Genomic DNA, 23959 nt, shown 5'->3' with positions numbered 1-23959 from the left:
ATGAAGTAAAGACACAAAAACAAAAACAAAATTCCGAATTTAGAATGGTCTTACCTTATAGCGTCTGCTCCAAACAAATAAATGGAATTATTAAACGCCATTGGCATCATTTCTTCCAAGACAAGATAATAGGCCCATTAATGCCAATGAATCCCCTCATAACATATACCAAGGCACCAAATTTAGGGATCCAAATAGCACCAACTGTCAAAAAAAAGGGCAAAAAAACAACAAATCAAAGTTGGTTAAAACCTGATGGTTTCTTTAGATGTGGATCCTGCATTGGTTGTAGAAAAACTAAATTCCCTAAAAAAACTATAAAAATCGCCTCAACACAGAATTCGTTCTCAATGACAATTAAGGGCCTCTTAACATGCAATTCCTCCAGCGTGATCTATTTGATCCAGTGCCCATGCACTAAACAATATATTGGGAGGACAAAACGACAACTTAAAATACAAATATCTGAACATCTCAATAATATAGCTAAGGGCTGTGAAAATAATGCCCTATCAAGACATTTTAAAGAGGTCCACAACAAAAACTGTGAGGGCCTGTCCTTCTCAGCGCTGGAACAGATAGATCACGACTGGAGAGGAGGTAACCACATTGAAAAAATGTCAAGGGCAGAGTCTAAAAGAATATATGACTTTGGAAGCCTCACACCTAGGGGATTAAATGCTGACCTAGAGATCTTTGGCTTTCTTTGATTTTATGGGTCGTTCGCCTTTTTTTCCAATGGAGAGTCGCATGTTTGGCCGGTTTACCGGCACTACGACCCTCCCTTGGGGAAAGGCGCACGTACCCCTCTTTCATCCAAACAAGGTGCTTCTTGGGAAAGAAAGAAATGTCCCAGAAGAAATTTTGTAAAACCAGATGCAAAGCACAACCTATAGATACACCCGCATTAATTTGCGGATGTATCTTTAGTACATTGTAAACCATTGAATAGTACTAAGGCACCTTTATATTCCAGGACCAAATGTATGGATAGAAATATATACAATGTTGTATGTTGATATCATCAACAAAATATGAAGATGTAAAATGTATTAGACTAGTAAGTCACAATTTTACTTATTATTATTTTATTATTTTTTTATATTTTCAATTTTTGACATTGGAAATATTTTTAAAGTATTATCAGATGTAAATATATGCTTAGTTGCACATATACACACAATAGACCATAATAAATGATATATAAAGTTAACCATAGCCCGTGCAATAAAACCCTTTATGGACTTTGTACTATAAAGTAAATTACAACTTTCCGATAAAAAAACGCATATGTCAAAAATAAAACGCATCAAAAACGCGATATAACCGCAAGTGAAAAAATGAAAAAATATCGAACACATGAAAAGAACTATGGAAGAAAGAGATGTGAATGATAACAGATACCAAATAATTATGTTGTAGATGACTAAAAATAGACAAAAGAAAAAAATGGACAGATTCCATGTCTGTTCTTGGCAATTACCAATGGAGGGTATAAAAGCCAATCAGACATGAAGGAGGGTCATCACCACTGAAGAAGGGAACAGTGTTTCCCGAAACGCGCTTGGTACTAAGAGATCTAAATTAGAGATCAGAATATGACCCATCTGTGAGAAGCAAAAACTCTAACTACAGTGCACTGTAAGTTTTATCTCAGCCGCTACAACGAAGAGCCGAGCCTGAGTAAACTACTGAATACCAGCCTACATGCCGATACGTCATTTCCGGAGCGACAAACTTCTTCTCCAAACGCACGTGGGACGCTGATAGCGCTACAGCCGGGATGCCGGCTCACAGCGAGCCCCGAGGAATCTATTTGACTGACCGGCACGAAGGGAAGGTAAGCCCACACAGTGGGTGATCACCAGGGACATTTCTCTGCTAAACCGTTAAGCGACATCTATATGGAAAAGTGGTAGTCATTTACAACAGAACATTGATTTTATTCCAGCAAATACCATCTTGCATTGCTTGTTCATATTCAGGACAGAACCAAAAAGGATCCTCATTCTTTTTCCTTCCAGGAACTTACATGTGAACACATATGATCTTTTTTTCCTATAGCGGTCCTTTTTTTCCTACAGCTTTTTTTCCTACAGCGGTTTCTTTTCAACAGTGAACATTGGATATGTGTAGATTGATGTCACCACTGCAGAATTAGTACAATCTTGTGGGAAACCATTTATCAAACCATCCAGTGTTAGTGTATATTTTATCTTTTTATTTTTTTACATATGTATTAATTAAATATTGTGATTTGCAATTAACCATATGGTCCCGTGTGTTGAGAGTGCCGGTCTTTTCAGATATATCCATTTTATGAACTTCTGTTGCCAACATAGCCACCTCTCTTTTTAATAACATTAATGAGATTCTCATTCTAGAAATTATTGAGTTATTGATTTGTTTATAATCAATCTAAGCTGTACCAGCCAGAGGAGGGACAGTGCCTACAGCACATGTGTAACGTATCTCTTGCTTAGGAAGAAACAAACTGGAGGCTACTTATTATAGCCTGGTCATATGTTATGTTTATACAATTTTATCATTTTCAGTTCTTAAGTTTGTAAGTTGTAGTGTTGAAGTTAGGCTAGGTTCACATCAGAGCTAGTAATTGCCATTGTTCTGCTCTTTTAGAGAAACAGAATAATAAAAATGACTGATATGCTGGATTTGATACACAACTGAACCAAATGGTGCTAAACAGACCACATTTTCTATAATGGGGTCCTTTTGGTTCTCGTTTGGGGCATTGCATTTTGCCTACTCACTTTGATGGAAGCCCGAAATGGAGCCTCTATGAAAAAGCCCTTACAAACATTGCCTTATTCTTCTATTACTGACAATAATTAATAAATAAATATTTCTATTATTTTAATTTTTCAGAACGGAGAGGTATGTGACAGATTATTTTACAAAGAGCAATAAGGTAAAACGTTTGATTGCTTTCAAAAATATGGACAAGCCAGAATCCTATATATATATATATATATATATATAGAGAGAGAGAGAGAGAGAGAAAGAAAGTCCGCAGCACTCCTTCAAGTAAAAAAAAGTGTCATTTATTCACACATGTCAGACAACGTTTCGGTCCTCTCACAGGACCTTTTTCAAGTCTTGAAAAAGGTCCTGTGAGAGGACCGAAACGTTGTCTGACATGTGTGAATAAATTACACTTTTTTTACTTGAAGGAGTGCTGCGGACTTTCTTTCGCTACTGAATTTGTCCCATATCGAGGGACCACCGCGGGCACCCACACAGTTATATCTGCACTTGAGGGAGTGCTGCCTGACCCTTTCCATGGATTTATATATATATATATATATATATATATAGAGGATATCTAGTATACAAGCATTTGGAATAACATACAAGATGGTAATATTTTTATTGCATTTACTTTATAGTAAATGCAAAAAATATTATATAGTGAAAAATATATATAGTTAAAAATATTAAATGTAATATGTATACATATAAAACCAGAATAAGCTGAAATATTCTCATGGGAAAAAATAAAAATGTTGTGCTCACTCCCCAGTGTTTAAATGGTCCAAGTGATATTGGCTCAACACCCACTCCTTGCATTTGTTCGCCTGGGGAAAAAGGACCTCCTGGTCCAAAGGTAAGTGTGGCTAGATTATCTTACCATTATCTGCATTGCTATAAGAGTTTGTATTGTAGCCATTAGACATTTGGATACCTCAATAGGACTTCGAAACCCAACTATATAAACAGGCACATTCGGTAACCTAATGTGTAAACAACATATTTTAATAATAAATAGGCCTCCATCATGCAAAGCCATTGCATAGTGTACCAAATATTACTTTCAAGTGAACTTTTTACCTTACATCAATGTTCTGAGATGGAATTTGGAATTTCCCTTAAGCTTTGCCTCATGTATCAGGAAGTATGGATAGTGAAAAGCAAATATTGCTTCAAAAATCCAAAATAAACAATAATAAAAACTGAATGTTGTCAGTGCTGACTAACAGACCAGTAAAGATAGGCAGCAATTTAAAGGGGTGCATATATGATTACAACTAGCCATGTAAAATGTGTGTGTGTGTGTGTATATATATATATATATATATATATATATATATAGAAGATACAAAAGCTGGGCAGCACAGGAGTGCAGAGTGCCAGCGGCTGTAGGGACGATTCACCCCCAAGATATCAAATGGATAAGAAATTTCACGGCACATCCAAGGCGTAAAAAAACGAGTAGATACTTTTATAGACAGCTGTCTGGTGAATAAAAGTATCTACTTGTTTTTTACGCCTTGGATGTGCCGTGGAATTTCTTATATATAGTGGCAATGTGTACAGTAAAAGACCTGGAGGGGGTGTATATCTCACCCAGGTTCCTCAACTGGGTGAGATAGGTAAAATCCAGGATGGCACTGGCATTAGCAAACATAGTTGCTGGAGATATTTGTTTTGTTGGAATACAAGGGATGGATTTTATTTGGACTGGGAAGGTAGGTTTGGTAGTGGGACCTTCCCAGTCCACCCCCCATTCTACGGCAGGTTTTCCCTTAGCCTGAGGTCATCGCATGTGAATAAAACCCACCTTCTGTGTGTCAGTCGAGGGAGAGAAAGACTTGGAAACAGAGGCCTAGTGAGGCTCTGCGTGGTTTCAGCCAAAAAGGCTGAGGGGCCACGAGGATACGTATAGCTGGATCTATTCCCTGTCTGGACATGTGTCTGATGAGCAGACATGCTAAGGTTTGGAGCTTGAGACCCTGTGCTTAGAGGTGAGTCAGGGAAAACTACTGTGTATTAGTTAAAGCCCAGACGGGCAGGTGTTTATTTTTAAGCTAAAGGGTCTTTATTAAAAATAATTATTTGATAACATAAAAAATTAATACACAAACAGGTGGCAGTGACTTCACTGGCAGAAAACAACACACTGGAAAATACAGTATCAGTTACAAATGGTATGATGAAAAATGACATATTACAAATGTACTATCATAAATATGCAATGTGAACACAGAGATGTTTAAGGCAATATAAGTAAAGTGCTCATTTTATAGAAAACCATTGTAAACACACACAACATGTTACTGAGACAATGTCATGCTTAGGCTACTTTCACACTAGCGTTCGGGTGTCCGCTTGTGAGCTCCGTTTGAAGGGGCTCACAAGCGGACCCGAACGCATCCGTACTGCCCTAATGCATTCTGAGTGGATGCGGATCCGCTCAGAATGCATCAGTCTGGCAGCGTTCAGCCTCCACTCCGCTCAGCAGGCGGACACCTGAACGCTGCTTGCAGCGTTCGGGTGTCTGCCTGGCCGTGCGGAGGCATGCGGATCCGTCCAGACTTACAATGTAAGTCATGGGGACGGATCCGTTTGAAGATGACACACTATGGCTCAATCTTCAAACGGATCCGTCCCCCATTGACTTTACATTGAAAGTCTGGACGGATCCGTCTGAGGCTACTTTCATACTTAAACATTTTTTAACATTATAATGCAGACGGATCCGTACTGAACGGAGCCACCGTCTGCATTATATGAGCGGATCCGTCTCAGACGGATCCGCTCTGAACGCAAGTGTGAAAGTAGCCTTAAAGGGATTCTGTCACAAAGTTTTGGTCTATAGAGCTGCAGACATGCACGGCTAGATCGCTGCTAGCATGTCCGCAATATATCTGTCATATATGGCTGTGTGCTTTTAATGTCTTTAAAAAAGGATTTTAGAGATATGTAAATTAGTGTTGTATGTGTCCATGGGGCTGTACTAACCTTCCTAGAGCCCAGCCGTGCCCAGCCACGCCCGCCTGTGAAGGAGCCCAGCACCGCCTATGTCCTACGAATAGATTGCTGGTATAGTGTTCCTTCCCTGTGCTGGCATCAGTCTCAGGGAAAGAACTGCACATGCGCGAGCTCGCGCATAGCGAGATTACGGCAATCTTTTTCGGAGGACATAGGTGGTGCTAGGCTCCTTCACAGGCGGGCGTGGCTAGGCTCCGCGAAGGTTAGTACAGCCCCTTGGACACATACAACACTAATTTACATATCTATAAAATCCTTTTTTAAAGACATTAAAAGCACACAGCCCTATATGACAGATATATTGCGGACATGCTAGCGGCGATCTAGCCGTGCATGTCCGCAGCTCTATAGGTCAGAACTTTGTCACAGAATCCCTTTAACACCTAATTATACGTGCATGAAAATTATACACTAGGTCACAACACATAAAGTAGAAATCCTAGATAAGCAAATCATTGACCCTAATATTATAATAATAACATACCATTGATGCCTCTGATCCCAGTATCAGAGCTCAGAAACTGTGAGAACTTTGGCAAGGGTCAAATTGAGTTTTACTGGTGCAGCTGACAGGAAATGTATGAATGGTCCAGACCTAAGAATGGGTGATTCTCTGTGGGTGTCCACAAGAAAGATTAAGTTGAAGGTACCTTCTTGGAAGTTGGGTCCAAGGATTATAGGTCTATAAGATCACTGCCATTATTAATCCTGTAGCTTTTCGTCTTGAACTTCCTCAGGCCCTGGAAATTCATAATGTGTTTCATAAATCTTTGTTGAAGAGATATGTTGACCCTTTGGAGCCGTCTTCCTTGCCACCCGCTCCTGTCATGGTGGACGGTAGTTTGGAATTTCAGATCGCCAAGATAATTGACTCTCGAGTTCTCTGTAGATATCTTCAGTATCTTGTTCACTGGAAGGGTCATGGACCAGAGGAGAGGATGTGGGTACCAGCATCTGACGTGAATGCCAGTCGTTTGGTGAAAGCTTTTCACAGGTCTCACCCGGATAAGGCCAGTCCTGGGTGCCTGGAGGTCACCCGAAGATGGGGAATACTGTCACGGACGTACCGAGACATACGGACGTCCCGGCAACAGTGAGTGGCAGAATATCTGTGAGACTGGCAACAAGTTTTATCTGACAGCTTTTCCTTGTAGATAAATAGGTGTTGTTTCTGGTAATGGCCACACCCCTTGCCTCCAGGTGTTGCTTATGTGGTCATTTAAGCTTTCTTATTTATAGTTGCTTCTCCCACTATGCTGTGCAGTTTATAGCTTCTCTGCCTGTGGATTGTTTTTGGTTGGATCTTGGCTGAGTTCCTGGTGCTTCCATAGCCTCTTTAAAGTTAAGTCTTTCCTTTCCATTTTTGTATTTTGTTTGGGTTCTGTGTGTTGCATTTCGCTATTGTTTGTATTAGGCCTGAAGTAGACTCCTGTTTGTCCTTTCTTTTGGAGGAACAGGTAGTCTTGTCTCTGCCATTAGTACCAGGGTCCTATAGGGCTAGATAGGACTCTATAAATTCCTGCATATTAACTCACCTACCTTTGGGATCTGTTCATACTAGTAGTCAGTCAGGATTTTGGTTAGGTTTTTTTTCACTAGGAGGTGTCCATCTTCGTACCTTAGTTCAAGGCTCAACATATCACTTCAACAAATATTTATGAAACACATTATGAATTTCAAGGACCTGAGGAAGTTCAAGATGAAAAACTACAGGATTAATAATGGCAGCGATCTTATATGGACCTATATACCTTGGACCCAACTTCCAAGAAGGTCCTTTCAACTTAATGTTTCTTGTGGACAGCCACACAGAATCACCCACTTTTAGGTCTGGACCATTCATACGTTTCCTGTCAGCAACATGTTTATACTTGTTGCCCATATTCATCAAGTTATCTTGAATTTTCTGCCATATAGATTACAATGAGTAAGTATATAGGTAAGGAAGGTCAAATGACCACATAAGCAACACCTGGAGGCAAGGGGTGTGGCCATTACCAGAAACACACAGACACCTAATGATCCACAAGGAAAACCTGTCAGATCAAACCACGTGTTGCCAGTCTCACAGATCTCCTGCCACTCACTGTCGCCGGGACGTCCGTATGTCTCGGTACGTCTATGACAGCTACACAGTCAAACTGTCATTCATCACTTTTTATTTTTTCTCTGACTAGAAGATAGTCATTAAAATATTAATGTTGGTATTGTTATTATATGTAAGTAATAATTTAATAGTTATGTCCCATCCTATGGGTAGGAAATAACAAGACTACTCCAATAAGTGGAAAATATATAAAAGTCGGTAGTAAAATAAGTAAACACAAATCATTCATATAGCAGCTGAGCGATTCACTTAACTTCTCTGGGGATAGTATTGAGCATATAAAGCACTGGATATTCTGCAGTCAATGTCAGGAGCACCAACTCCAGTGAGAGTAGCATTGTTCTGGTTTGGCCCTGTCATTAATGTTCCAACACCACACACACCTTTCTCTTGGTATGTGTTGAGATGGGCTCAGACTTTTGTTGTAGCAGTTCTTATCTGCCTGTTTCTAGTTACCCTCATGCACTCAACCAAGTCACACACCAGATTCCAGAGGTTTCAAGATCACACACAAGCATAGTTCATATTTCTATTACAGGCTCCATTTCATCATATTTGATGTGAAAAATAGCTCTGCCCGCTATGCCGTTCATCTAGTTGAAATGATGAATACCACGTGGTCCGTTGGACACTGTTGATTTCTGTCATAGATCAGATCCAGCAATACACTATTTTTATATTTCTTATCCTATAAACAGAAAAAGAGAAACTAGAATTGAAGTATGAATAGAACCCTAATTAGTATACATTCTTGACTACATAAGTCCGAAAAACAGGTTAATGTTAAATACACATTTGAACTTTGAAATGTAGCATTGTGTCTGGTACTGAGCAGCGTTTCTGCATAGGTTATAGCTAAGCCAAGCATAGAAGTTTTATAGAAAAACACATTTGGCCTAGTCTCATTTCTCAAGACTGTAAAATGGTCTGTTGCCGATAGCAATCAAAGTTCAGATTTCATTTCTTAACCTCTTAATTTTATATATATATATATACAGTGGAATGCGAAAGTTTGGGCAACCTAGTTAATCGTCATGATTTTCCTGTATAAATCGTTGATTGTTACGATAAAAAATGTCAGTTAAATATATCATATAGGAGACACACACACAGTGATATTTGAGAAGTGAAATGAAGTTTATTGGATTTACAGAAAGTGTGCTATAATTGTTTAAACAAAATTAGGCAGGTGCATAAATTTGGGCACTGTTGTCATTTTATTGATTCCAAAACCTTTAGAACTAATTATTGGAACTCAAATTGGCTTGGTAAGCTCAGTGACCCCTGACCTACATACAGAGGTAAATCCAATTATGAGAAAGAGTATTTAAGGGGGTCAATTGTAAGTTTCCCTCCTCTTTTAATTTTCTCTGAAGAATAGCAACATGGGGGTCTCAAAACAACTCTCAAATGACCTGAAGACAAAGATTGTTCACCATCATGGTTTAGGGGAAGGATACATAAAGCTATCTCAGAGATTTCAGCTGTCTGTTTCCACAGTTAGGAACATATTGAGGAAATGGAAGACCACATGCTCAGTTCAAGTTTAGGCTCGAAGTGGCAGACCAAGAAAAAATCTAGGATAGACAGAAGCGACGAATGGTGAGAACAGTCAGAGTCAACCCACAGACCAGCACCAAAGACCTACAACATCATCTTGCTGCAGATGGAGTCACTGTGCATCGTTCAACCATTCGGCGCACTTTACACAAGGAGATGCTGTATGCGAGAGTGATGCAGAGGAAGCCTTTTCTCTGCCCACAGCACAAAAAGTGCCAGCTTGAGGTGGGCTAAAGCACATTTGGACAAGCCAGCTTCATTTTGGAATAAGGTGCTGTGGACTGATGAAACTAAAATTGAGTTATTTGGCCATAACAAGGGGTGTTATGCATGGAGGAAAAAGAACACAGCATTCCAAGAAAAACACCTGCTACCTACATTAAAATATGGTGGTGGTTCCATCATGCTGTGGGGCTGTGTGGCCAGTGCAGGAACTGGGAATCTTTTCAAAGTTGAGGGACGCATGGATTCCACTCAGTATCAGCAGATTCTGGAGACCAATGTCCAGGAATCAGTGACAAAGCTGAAGCTGCGACGGGGCTGGATCTTTCAACAAGACAACGACCCTAAACACTGCTCAAAATCCACTAAGGCATTAATGCAGAGGAACAAGTACAACGTTCTGGAATGGCCATCTCAGTCCCCAGACCTGAATATAATTGAAAATCTGTGGTGTGACTTAAAGAGAGCTGTCCATGCTCGGAAGCCATCAAACCTGAATGAACTAAAGATGTTTTGTAAAGAGGAATGTTCCAAAATACCTTCAACCAGAATCCAGACTCTCCTTGGAACCTACAGGAAGCGTTTAGAGGCTGTAATTTCTGCAAAAGGAGGATCTACTAAATATTGATTTCATTTCTTTTTTGTGGTGCCCAAATTTATGCACCTGCCTAATTTTGTTTAAACAATTATAGCACACTTTATGTAAATCCAATAAACTTAATTTCACTTCTCAAATATCACTGTGTGTGTCTCCTATATGATATATTTAACTGACATTTTTTATCGTAACAACCAACGATTTATACAGGAAAATCATGACTATTAACAAGGTTGCCCAAACTTTCGCATCCCACTGTATTATATATAATCATGTGTGTTTGGTATGAATGGAGCAGACTTAAAAGTTGAGCATGCACTATATGTGGTGGGTAGAGTTGAGCGGACACCTGGATGTTCGGGTTCGGCCGAACTTCACAAAAAAGTTCGAGTTCGGGACCCGAACTTGAACCCAAACTCCATTGAAGTCAATGGGGACCCGAACTTTTGAGCACTAAAATGGCTGTAAAAATGTCATTGAAAGGGTTAGAGGGCTGCGAATACCAGCAAAATGTGGTTAAGAGCATTGCAAGTGCACTGCAAACAAATGTGTGAATGGAAATTACTTTAAATAACATAAAATACATAAAAATAAAAAATAATAATCTTGATCTAGGAGGACAAGGTCTATATGGAGTAGGAGGCAGTGGATGTGGCGGTGTAGGTGGAAGCGGCGGTGGAGGAGGAGGAGGTAGCCAACACTGTTTTTTGGTTTTAATTTATTTTTTCGGGTTTAAATTAGGGTACACCCCCAAAACATTGGGAAATATAACCTGTGATAATCCCCTGCAGTCGTGCTAAACACACGTTCAGACAATACACTGACTGCAGGGCAGGCCAGCACCTCCAAGGCGTAAAGGGCAAGCTCAGGCCATGTGCTCAATTTGGAGACCCAGAAGTTGAAGGGGGCAGACCCGTCATTCAGTACTCGTAGGCATGTGCACACTTACTGCTCTAAAATGTTGCTGAAATGTTGCCTCCTGCTAAGACGTTCCATATCAGCTGATGGTGCTTGTTGTTGTGGCGTGCTGACAAAGATTTTCCACATTTTCGGCCAGAACACCTTGGCACCGACAATCTGACTAAACAAATCCAGAATCAAAGGAAGGGGGTAAGGATCACGGACGGAAATACGGTTGAGCTCACGGAAGTCCAGACATGGTCTAAGGGTACCATCATTTTTTTTTTTTTACAAAGAAAAACCCAGCAGCCACTGTGGATTTGGATGGTCTGATATGACCCTTTGCCAAGCTCTAGGTGATATACTTGCACATAGCCTTTCTTTCGGGCTCCGAAAGATTATACAACCGAGATTTGGGCAGTTTAGCTCCAGGAATAAGATTGATGGGACAATCATACTCCCGATGCGGGGGTAGCTCCTGGTTACCACTCGTACCTCAGACATAAGTCAAAAAATACCTCCTCCATCAGCCCTCAGCCCAAACTCCATCAGCCGTCAGGTGTCAGCTGTCAGCCGTCAGGGGTCAGACATCAGTTGTCATCTCTCAGTCGAAACTCCATCAGCCGTCAGTGGTCAGACATCAGGTGTCAGCCCTCAGCCTAAACTCCATCAGCCGTCAGGGGTCAGACATCAGTTGTCAGCCCTCAGCTTAAACTCCATCAGCCGTTAGGGGTCAGACATCAGGTGTCAGCCCTCAGCCTAAACTCCATCAGCCGTCAGGGGTCAGACATCAGGTGTCAGCCCTCAGCCTAAACTCCATTAGCCGTCAGATATCAGGTGTCATCCCTCAGCCTAAACTCCATCAGCCGTAGTAATAGAATGTAATATATGTTTACAGCAAGCACTGGCACCACAGACCATTGTCTTCACACATTACATATATATTTAATGGACACTAATACAGGCACCAGTACTGGATAAAAGTTTCCTTGGTGTATAATGGAGGTACGCCGTGTTCAGCCGCTGACATATACAAGGGCTTCTCTCTCGCACACATTACATCAGCAGCCTCTAGAGACTGGTTCACCTACAAGTGAATGAGATTCCTTTCTTATCAGCAGATGGCTTTGTATTTCAGGGGTTAGAGCACTGGTCTTATAAACCAGGTATCATGAGTTCAAATCTCATGGCTGATGGAGTTTAGGCTGAGGGATGACAACTGACGGCTGATGGAGTTTGGGCTGACGGCTAATAGAGAAGGTATTTTTTGACTGACGTCTGAGGAAGGAGGGAGGAGGACTGATGGAGTTTTGCCTGACGGAGTTTTGAATTAGGGAGGAGGGAGTTTGGGCTGACGGAGGATGGAGTTTTGCCTGACGGAGGAGGGAGTTGTGGATGATGTCTGAGGATGCCCTAATATGTATGCCGTACACTAGTATCCCTTGAGAAAGCGACCACGAAACACGTGTCGGGATTCAGGACTGTCTTGGTCTGTATGTTTTACTGCATTCCTCTCCTGTATGTGATTTGTATTTTGTGGCACCATGCACTTTATATATTAATTGAGGGCTGTGATTTATCTTTACCCATAGCATGGGAGACTTATTGCTAGTTAAATGCATTATAAGTGACAGCTCTGTGGATATTATTCCTGTGTGACTAATGATGCTAATGTATATGGATTTCTATAAATGTTTTAAATAAGTCCATGTTTAATAAAAACATGTTATTCTACAGGGTGGGCCATTTATTTGGATACACCTTAATAAAATGGGAATGGTTGGTGATATTAACTTCCTGTTTGTGGCACATTAGTATATGTGAGTGGGGAAACTTTTCAAGATGGGTGGTGACCATGGCGGCCATTTTGAAGTTGGCCATTTTGAATCCAACTTTTGTTTTTTCAATAGGAAGAGGGTCATGTGACACATCAAACTTATTGGGAATTTCACAAGAAAAACAATGGTGTGCTTGGTTTTAATGTAACTTTTGTATAACTATATTATACAAACTGCTGTCCTGATCTGTCAGTTTTGGGTATCTATTTGAAGCTATTAAGGACAGCTCCATACCGGGCGTTTCCTTCGCTCTGCGATTTGGGTGTGTCTTTACCATAAGTGTCAAAGGAAGCGCCACCTAATTTGACAGTACGTCCTGAGGGTGAGAACCATTAAATCTCCCCCTCAGGCGTCTATCGAGATGTACAGCAAGGGACATAGCTGCTTCCAATGACTCAGGATTTTCATGAAAGGCCAACGCGTCCTGCAGCCTCTCAGATAGACCCTGACAGAACTGGCTACCGAGAGCAGGATCATTCCACTCCGTATCCGTAGCCCATCTCCTAAATTCAGAGCAATAGATTTCTGCGGAGCGTTCAACCTGCCTTAAACCACGTAACTTGGTCTCAGCCTGAGAGATCCGATCTGGGTCATCATAAATAAGACCCAAGGCTCTAAAAAATTAATCTACAGACTGGAGGGATGGTGATCCGGTCGGCAGAGAAAAATAGCTTTTTTTTGTCACCTTACATCACAAAAATTGCAATAGCAAGCAATCAAAAAATGATATGCACCCCAAAATAGTGCCAATAAAACCGTCCTCTCATCCTGCAAAAAATGAACCCCTACTTAAGACAATAGGCTAAAAACTAAAAAATAACTACTCTGACTATAGAGATACTAAAATGTTTTTGTTTTTTTGTTTAAAAAAGGTTATTATAGTATAAATCCTAAATACATTTTAAAAAGTAGACATATTAGGTATTTTTGTGTGTAATATGTTACAGCATTATTTTTGGCTTGTAAGCAAATCTTTTGTACTTGAAAACTTTTCCAATGAAGGATGCTGGAAAACAAATGCACTGTGTTGCTTTTCCAAATAGCTCTAAGTTACCCAATTTCAAAAAGGTCTTCCTCATGCTATGGTTGTGAAGCAACCAATAATTGCAATGGTAAAACTCTTCAATAATTGAAACCTTGTTCTGTTGTTTCCAGTGAGTAATATGTGTTTCATGCAAACAATGAATATGAAATTCATATAATAAATACAAGTGATAAAAAAAATGTGTAAATCCTAAATACATTTTAATAAGTAGACATATTAGATATTGCCATGTCCGTAAGAATCTTCTCTCTAAAAATAGCACATGACCTAACCCCTCAAATGAACACAAAAACAAAACGGTGCCAAAACAGCTATTTTTTGCCAAATTTTCAATTTTAATCCATTTTTTCCATTAACAAAGCAAGGGTTAACAGTCAAACAAAACTCAATATTTATTGCCCTGATTCTGTAGTTTTTCAGAAACACCCCATATGTGGTCGTAAAATGCTGTATGGCCAAACGGCAAGGCGCAGAAGGAAAGGAGCGCCATATGGTTTTTGTAACGCAGATTTTGCTGGACTGTTTATTTTTACATCATGTCCCATTTTAATCCCTCCTGATGCACCCCTAAGAAACTACACTCCTCAAGGTATTCAAACTTTTTTAACTCTTTAGGTGTTCCACAAAGTTATTGGCAAATGGAGAGGAAATTTCAGAATTCCAATTTTTTGTAACCTTGCCTCACAAAAATGTAATATAGAGCAACCAAAAATCATATGTACCCTAAAAATAGTTCCAACTAAACTGCCACCTTATTCTGTAGTTTCCAAAATGGGGTCACTTGTGTGATGTTTCTACTCTAGGAGTGCATCAGGAGGGATTCAAATGGAACATGGTGTAAATAAACCAGTCCAGCAAAATCTGCTTTCCAGAAACCAGATGGTGTTCCTTTACTTCTGCGCCCTGCCGTGTGCCAGTACAGTAGTTTATAACCACATATGGGGTGTTTCTATAAACTACAGAATCAGGGAAATAAATATTGTGTTTTGTTTGGCTGTTAGCCCTTGCTTTGTTACTGGAAAAAAATTATTAAAATTGAAAATTTGCCCATAAATTTAAATTCCGAAATTTCATCTCCATTTCCCAATAACTCTTGTGGAACACCTAAAGGGTTAACAAAGTTTGTAAAATCAGTTTTGAATACCTTAAGGGGCGTAATTTCCAAAATGGGGTCACTTTTGTGGAGTTTCTACTCTAGGGGTGCTTCAGGGAGGCTTCAAATGGGACATGGTGTAAATAAAACAGTCCAGCAAAATCTGCTTTCCAGAAACCATATGGTGTTCCTTTCCTTCTGCGCCCTGCCGTGTGCCTGTACAGTAGTTTATCACCACATATGGGGTGTTTCTATAAACTACAGAATCAGGGCAATAAATATTGAGTTTTGTTTGGCTGGTAACCCTTGCTTTGTTACTGGAAAAAATGGATCAAAATGAATAATTTGCCCAAAAATTTAAATTCTGAAATTTCATCTCCATTTGCCAATAACTAATGTGGAATACCGAAAGGGTTAACAATGTTTCTAAAATCAGTTTTGAATACCTTAAAGGGGTGTTGTTTCCAAAATGGGGTCATTTTTGGGTGGTTTCTGTTATGTAAGCCTCACAAAGTGACTTCAGACCTGAACTGATCCTTAAAAAGTGGGTTTTGGAAAAATTCAGAAAAAGTTTAAGATTTGTTTCTAAACTTCTAAGCCTTCTAACATCCCCAAAAAATAAAATTGCATTCCAAAAATGATCCAAACATGAAGTAGACATATGGGGAATGTAAATAAATAACTATTTTTGGAGGTATTACTATGTATTATAGAAGAAGAGAAATTGAAACTTGGAAATTTGCAAATTTTTCCATATTTTTGGTAATTTTTTAATTTTTTAATAAATTAAAATGATTTTTTTTACTCCATTTTACCAGTGTCATGAAGTACAACATGTGACAAAAAAACAATCTCAGAATGGCCTGGATAAGTAAAAACATTTTAACGTTATTCACACATAAAGGGACACTGGTGAGATTTGCAAAAAATGGCCTGTTAAAGGGAACCTGTCACCAGTTTTATGGTGTCCTAACTAAGGGCAACACAAATAAGTGACTGATTGTCTTAGCAAAATGCTGGGTCACTTTCTTTAACCACTTCAGCCCCGCTAGGTGAAACCCCCTTCATGACCAGAGCACTTTTTACACTTCGGCACTACACTACTTTCACCATTTATCGCTCGGTCATGCAACTTACCATACAAATGAATTTTACCTCCTTTTCTTCTCACTAATAGAGCTTTCATTTGGTGGTATTTCATTGCTGCTGGCATTTTTACTTTTTTTGTTATTAATCAAAATGTAACGATTTTTTTGCAAAAAAATGACATTTTTCACTTTCAGCTGTAAAATTTTGCAAAAAAAACGACATCCATATATAAATTTTTCGCCAAATTTATTGTTCTACATGTCTTTGATAAAAAAAAAATGTTTGGGCAAAAAAAAAAAATGGTTTGGGTAAAAGTTATAGCATTTACAAACTATGGTACAAAAATGTGAATTTCCGCTTTTTGAAACAGCTCTGACTTTCTGAGCACCTGTCATGATTCCTGAGGTTCTACAATGCCCAAACAGTAGAAAACCCCCACAAATGACCCCATTTCGGAAAGTAGACACCCTAAGGTATTCGCTGATGGGCATAGTGAGTTCATAGAACTTTTTATTTTTTGTCACAAGTTAGCGGAAAATGATGATGATTTTATTTCTTTTATTTTTTCTTACAAAGTCTCATATTCCACTAACTTGCGACAAAAAATAAAAAATTCTAGGAACTCACCATGCCCCTCACAGAGTACCTTGGGGTGTCTTCTTTCCAAAATGGGGTCACTTGTGGGGTAGTTATACTGCCCTGGCAATTTAGGGGCCCAAATGTGTGAGAAGAACTTTGCAATCAAAATGTGTAAAAAATGGCCTGCAAAATCCAAAAGGTGCACTTTGGAATATGTGCCCCTTTGCCCACCTTGGCAGAAAAAAAGTGTGACACATCTGGTATCGCCGTACTCAGGAGAAGTTGGGGAATGTGTTTTGGGGTGTCATTTTACATATACCCATGCTGGGTGAGAAAAATATCTTGGTCAAATGCCAACTTTGTATAAAAAAATGGGAAAAGTTGTCTTTTGCCAAGATATTTCTCTCATCCAGCATGGGTATATGTAAAATGACACCCCAAAACACATTCCCCAACTTCTCCTGAGTACGGCGATAGCAGATGTGTCACACTTTTTTGCTGACAAGGTGGGCAAAGGGGCACATATTCCAAAGTGCACCTTTCAGATTTTGCAGGCCATTTTTTACACATTTTGATTGCAAGGTACTTCTCACACATTTGGGCCCCTAAATTGCCAGGGCAGTATAACTACGCCACAAGTGACCCCATTTTGGAAAGAAGACACCCCAAGGTATTCCGTGAGGGGCATGGCGAGTTCCTAGAATTTTTTATTTTTTGTCACAAGTTAGCGGAAAATTATGATTTTTTTTTTTTCTCTTTTTTCCTTACAAAGTCTCATATTCCACTAACTTGCGACAAAAAATAAAAAATTCTAGGAACTCGCCATGCCCCTCACAGAATACCTTGGGGTGTCTTCTTTCCAAAATGGGGTCACTTGTGGCGTAGTTAGACTGCCCTGGCAATTTAGGGGTCCAAATGTGTGAGAAGTACTTTGCAATCAAAATCTGTAAAAAATGACCGGTGAAATCCGAAAGGTGCACTTTGGAATATGTGCCCCTTTGCCCACCTTGGCATCAAAAAAGTGTCACTCATCTGGTATCGCCGTACTCAGGAGAAGTTGGGGAATGTGTTTTGGGTTGTCATTTTACATATACCCATGCTGGGTGAGAGAAATATCTTGGCAAAAGACAACTTTTCCCATTTTTTTATACAAAGTTGGCATTTGACCAAGATATTTTTCTCACCCAGCATGGGTATATGTAAAATGACACCCCAAAACACATTCCCCAACTTCTCCTGAGTACGGCGATACCAGATGTGTGATACTTTTTTGCATCCTAGATGCGCAAAGGGGCCCAAATTCCTTTTAGGAGGGCATTTTTAGACATTTGGATCCCAGACTTCTTCTCACGCTTTAGGGCCCCTAAAAAGCCAGGGCAGTATAAATACCCCACATGTGACCCCACTTTGGAAAGAAGACACCCCGAGGTATTCAATGAGGGGCCTGGCGAGTTCATAGAATTTTTTATTTTTTTTGCATAAGTTAGCACTTTCCGCTAACTTAGGACAAAAATTTAAATCTTTCATGGACTCAATATGCCCCTCAGCAAATACCTTGGGGTGTCTTCTTTCCAAAATGGGGTCAGTTGTGGGGTGTTTGTACTGCCCTGGCATTTGAGGGTCTCCGCAATCATTACATGTATGGCCAGCATTAGGAGTTTCTGCTATTCTCCTTATATTGAGCATACAGGTAATGAGATTTTTTTTTCCGTTCAGCCTCTGGGCTGAAAGAAAAAAATGAACGGCACAGATTTCTTCATTCGCATCGATCAATGTGGATGAAAAAATCTCTGCCGTACTCAGGAGAAGTTGGGGAATGTGTTTTGGGGTGTCATTTTACATATACCCATGCTGGGTGAGAGAAATATCTTGGCAAAAGACAACTTTTCCCATTTTTTTATACAAAGTTGGCATTTGACCAAGATATTTTTCTCACCCAGCATGGGTATATGTAAAATGACACCCCAAAACACATTCCCCAACTTCTCCTGAGTACGGCGATACCAGATGTGTGATACTTTTTTGCATCCTAGATGCGCAAAGGGGCCCAAATTCCTTTTAGGAGGGCATTTTTAGACATTTGGATCCCAGACTTCTTCTCACGCTTTAGGGCCCCTAAAAAGCCAGGGCAGTATAAATACCCCACATGTGACCCCACTTTGGAAAGAAGACACCCCGAGGTATTCAATGAGGGGCCTGGCGAGTTCATAGAATTTTTTATTTTTTTTGCATAAGTTAGCACTTTCCGCTAACTTAGGACAAAAATTTAAATCTTTCATGGACTCAATATGCCCCTCAGCAAATACCTTGGGGTGTCTTCTTTCCAAAATGGGGTCAGTTGTGGGGTGTTTGTACTGCCCTGGCATTTGAGGGTCTCCGCAATCATTACATGTATGGCCAGCATTAGGAGTTTCTGCTATTCTCCTTATATTGAGCATACAGGTAATGAGATTTTTTTTTTCCGTTCAGCCTCTGGGCTGAAAGAAAAAAATGAACGGCACAGATTTCTTCATTCGCATCGATCAATGTGGATGAAAAAATCTCTGCCAAAAAAAAAAAATGGAGGGGAAAAGCGTCTGCCAGGACATAGGAGCTCCGCCCTACATCCATACCCACTTAGCTCGTATGCCCTGGCAAACCAGATTTCTCCATTCACATCAATCGATGTGGATGAATAAATCATTGCCGGGATTTATATATATTTTTTTTAATATATATATACAAAGTGCTTGTCAAAGCATAGGAACGCCGCCTCCTCCTCAGCTCGTATGCCTCGGCAAACGTATCTGTCACTGCAGAGGAGAAAATCCCGTCTTGCAGCGCCGCATACACCGACTTGCGTGTAATCTGACAGCAGCGCAATGCTTCTGTCAGAATGCACATCGGTGCTGCAGCTAGTCAATCGGTTGGTCCACCTGGAAGGTAAAAAAAGAAAAAAAAAAAAAAAAGAAAAAACCAGGCCGCAACGCAATAATTTTATTAACTTTGCAACAGAACATGTAACTTTAACTTTTTTAACTGAACATTAACCTGTTTGCTTACTGGTGTGTTTTTTTTTTTTTTTACCTTTATAGAACAAACCTCTCCTTCCCCATGGGTCAATGTGCAAAGCGCAAATCGCCCAAAGAAGTGCGTTATGCACTTTGTCCCATGTGAAAGGAGACGTTTGCAGCAGCAGTGAGTGAATGGGCCCTAATAGCCCTGTGTGCCTGTCCTGGTGAGATGATCCCTATGCTAATAGTGTACCTGTGAGTGGTACTTCCGGAAACACTCTCCAAAGCATAGGGCAGGGTGGTCCGGGCAGTCAGGACAGAAATAGCGGGTGTCACGCCTTATTCCACTCCTGCTACAGACACGACATCTTTTTCGGGGTGACTGTTAGGGTTGAGGTACCAGGAACGACATTGGGGAAATGTCGCTCGTGTAGACGGCTAACTACACTGGTGGTTGGGGCCACGGAACCTCCTGGATACAGGAGGTTCTCGATGATCTCTTCCTGAAATTTGAGGAAGGATCCAGTTCTCCCAGCCTTACTTGCTTATACAATTTGACCCCATACCGGGCGCGCTTGCTTGGGATGTATTGTTTGAAGCCAAGGCGCCCGGTAAAATGTATCAGGGACTCGTCTATGCAGATGTTTTGCTCTGGGGTATAAATATCTGCAAATTTCTGGTTGAAATGGTCTATGAGGGGCCGAATTTTGTGGAGCCGGTCAAAAGCAGGGTGGCCCCTGGGACGGGAGGCGGTGTTGTCACTAAAGTGCAGGAACCGCAGGATGGCCTCAAAACGTGCCCTGGACATGGCAGCAGAGAACATGGGCATGTGATGAATCGGGTTCGTGGACCAATATGACCGCAATTCATGCTTTTTTGTCAGGCCCATGTTGAGGAGGAGGCCCAGAAAAGTTTTAAGTTCGGAAACTTGGACTGGTTTCCACCGGAAAGGCTGGGCATAAAAGCTTCCCGGGTTAGCGGTGATAAATTGTGTGGCATACCTGTTTGTTTCGGCCACAACTATGTCTAAAAGCTCCGCAGTCAAGAACAGCTCAAAAAATCCCAGGGCCGAACCGATCTGAGCCGTCTCAACCCGAACTCCAGACGGGGCAGTGAAAGGGAAAACTACAGGTGCGGCTGAAGTTGGGGACTGCCAATCAGGGTTTGCCAGCACCTCTGGGATTCTAGGGGCTCTACGGGCACGTCTTTGCGGTGGCTGCGATGGGGTCACTACTACACGTGCCACCGTACCAGCTTCAACTGCCCTTCTGGTGCTCGCTACTTCACCAGGTTGTACGGCAGTGCTGGTACTAGGTCCAGGGAGGGCTGGGCTGCTGGTGTATGCCTCACCACGTAATCCGACAGCACCAGCCCCATTCTCCTGCTCTTGAAGCGGATCCTGCGCAACCTGCGGTCTAGCGACACGGGGCCGGGTACGCCTGGTGGTATCAGGGACCTCAGCCTCCTCGTCCGAACTTTGGGTCAGAGAGCCACTGCTTTCTACAGGTTCGTAGTCTGACCCGCTGGATTCATCAGATGAGGGTTCCCACTCCTCATCCGACTGGGTCAGAAGCCTGTAGGCCTCTTCAGAAGAATACCCCCTGTTAGACATGTGGGCAACTAAATTTAGGGGTATTCCCTGAGACTACCCAAGAAAAAAAAAGCAAGCCTGTCTTACAAAGGGGAGGCTAGCGAAGTACCGGAGTGCGCAGTGCGTGTAAAGTGAATGTGCAGTGATCAAAAAAAAATTTTTTTTTGTCACTGCGGTGGGGCGGGTGTGGGCGAACGCACGTGTGGGCGACCGATCAGGCCTGATCGGGCAAACACTGCGTTTTGGGTGGAGGGCGAGCTAAAGTGACACTAGTACTATTATAGATCTGACCGTGATCAGTTTTGATCACTTCCAGATACTATAAAAGTACAAATGCTGATTAGCGATACGCTAATCAGCGAATAACGGACTGCGGTGCGGTGGGCTGGGCGCTAACCGATCGCTAACTACCTAACCAAGGGACCTAAACTATACCTAAAACCTAACGGTCAATAACAGTGAAAAAAAAAAGTGACAGTTTGCACTGATCACTTTTTTCTTTTCACTTGTGATTGACAGGGGTGATCAAAGGGTTAATTGGGGTTCAGGGGGGTGATCAGGGGCTATAGTGTAGTGTTTGGTGTACTCACTGTGAAGCCTGCTCCTCTGCTGGATCCAACCGACAAAAAGAACCAGCAGAGGAGCAGGCAGCCATATAACAGATCATATTTACAAATATGATCTGCTATCTGGCACTTTGATTGGATTTTTTAAAAATCAGCAACCTGCCAGCCACGATCATTGGCTGGCAGGTTGCTGACGAATTGCCTCTCGATGAAATGCCGGCGCGAGCTGCGCACGCGCGGGCGCATACTCGCGTCATCTCGCGTCTCGCGAGATGACGCGTATATGCGTGACTGTGCGCAGCCCTGCCACCTCCGGAACGCACATCTGCGTTAGGCGGTCCGGAGGTGGTTAATTGACCCAGGCAATCTGCCAACATCTTGTATTGAAAAGCTTCAGCTCATAATGATAAGTCATGAATATTCATGAGCTCCTGACTCTCCCCGCCCACCTGCTGCTGAATGACAGTTTGTTTCCATAGGAATCAGCAGCAGGTGGGCAGGGGAGTGGCTATAGCTCTGAATTAAATATACGCTGGACTCAATGACATCACGCTGGACTCCAATCAGCTCATTAACATGCGGCATGTGGCATCTTTGTGTGTATATTATTAGGTAACCATCTGTCACACCAGTAAGTGAATACATCTAAGGTACTTTTTAGTAGTTAATGATTGTATATAATTAGTTAGATTATAATCAAATATCCACATGACAGGTTCCCTTTAAGGTGAAAATGAGCCCGATACATAAGGGGTTAATTCATTTTTGTATCACTTGTATTTATTATATGAATTTCATATTCATTGTTTGCATGAAACACATATTACTGACTGGAAACAATAGAACAAGGTTCCAATTATTGCAGAGTTTTACCATTGCAATTATTGTTTGCTTCACAACCATAGCATGAGGAAGACCTTTCTGAAATTGACTTTTCTAAATGGGTAACTTAGAGCTATTTGGAAAAGCGACACAGTGAATTTGTTTTCCAGCATCCTTCATTGGAAAAGTTTTCAAGTACAAAAGATTTGCTTACAAGCCAAAAATAATGCTGTAACATATTACACACAAAAATAAAAAATAAAATAAAATAAATACGTAGTATGTGATTTATCATTAAACTAAAATAAGTTATTTATTAATTATGGATATGCTTAGTTTCTACCTTTAAAGGGGTTGGCCACCATTAGTACAAAAAACAAATAAAGTGCCCCAGACAATAACTAAAGCCAAGAGGAATTTGTATCATGACAGATATACTGTATATATATAATTTTTCTACTGCATTTAGCATAGCATGATCCCATTAATGAGAGGCTGTGTGGGCGGAGCAGCTGCAAAGTAAAAGTAAAAATCCCAGCATGCATCACAGCAAGCATCTTCAGAGCAGTGATCAAATGACATCCCTGGCCAACTGTGATACCATAGTAACAACAGCACCTTAGGTGTCAATTCATTAGTGCTTTAGCATACCTCCCAACTTTAGAATAGAAGGAAGAGGGACACTATGTGCCTAAGGCTACTTTCACACTCGTGTTTTTTGCGGATCCATCATGGATCTGTAAAAAACGTTCCGTTACAATAATACAACCACATGCATCCGTTATGAATGGATCCGTTTGTATTATGTCTTCAATAACCATGACGGATCAGTCTTAAACACCATTAAAAGTCAATGGGGGACAGATCCGTTTTCTATTGTGCCAGATTGTGTCAGGGAAAACACATCCGTCTCCATTGACTTACATTGTGTGCCAGGACAGATCCGTTTGGCTCAGTTTCATCAGGCGGACACCGAAACGCTGCAAGCAGAATGGTGACGGATCAGCGGCAAACTGATGCATTCTAAGGGAATCCTTTTCCATTCAGAATGCATTAGGGCAAAACTGATCCATTTTTGACATACCTACCCCATACCAGGACCACCACTGAAATCCAGGGCTGTCCTGCCGGATACTGGAAGGAGGTATGGCTTTAGGCCTCATGCA

General features: G+C 41.0%; 1 protein-coding gene across 1 annotated transcript in view; it reads left to right on the top strand.

Annotated features, from left to right (window-relative positions):
- Positions 1 to 23959, top strand: part of COL21A1 (collagen type XXI alpha 1 chain) — a 386987-nt gene that overhangs the window by 236761 nt on the left and 126267 nt on the right. The window contains exons 8-9 of the mRNA XM_044289670.1: positions 2887 to 2895; positions 3542 to 3625. Of these exons, the coding sequence (XP_044145605.1) occupies positions 2887 to 2895; positions 3542 to 3625 (93 nt within the window). The remainder of the gene's footprint in view (positions 1 to 2886; positions 2896 to 3541; positions 3626 to 23959) is intronic.

The sequence above is a fragment of the Bufo gargarizans genome, chromosome 4, assembly GCF_014858855.1.
Source record: "Bufo gargarizans isolate SCDJY-AF-19 chromosome 4, ASM1485885v1, whole genome shotgun sequence".
Classification (NCBI taxonomy): domain Eukaryota; kingdom Metazoa; phylum Chordata; class Amphibia; order Anura; family Bufonidae; genus Bufo; species Bufo gargarizans.
Note: the sequence above shows the minus strand (reverse complement) of the source record. Positions and strands in the feature narration are given on the sequence as shown.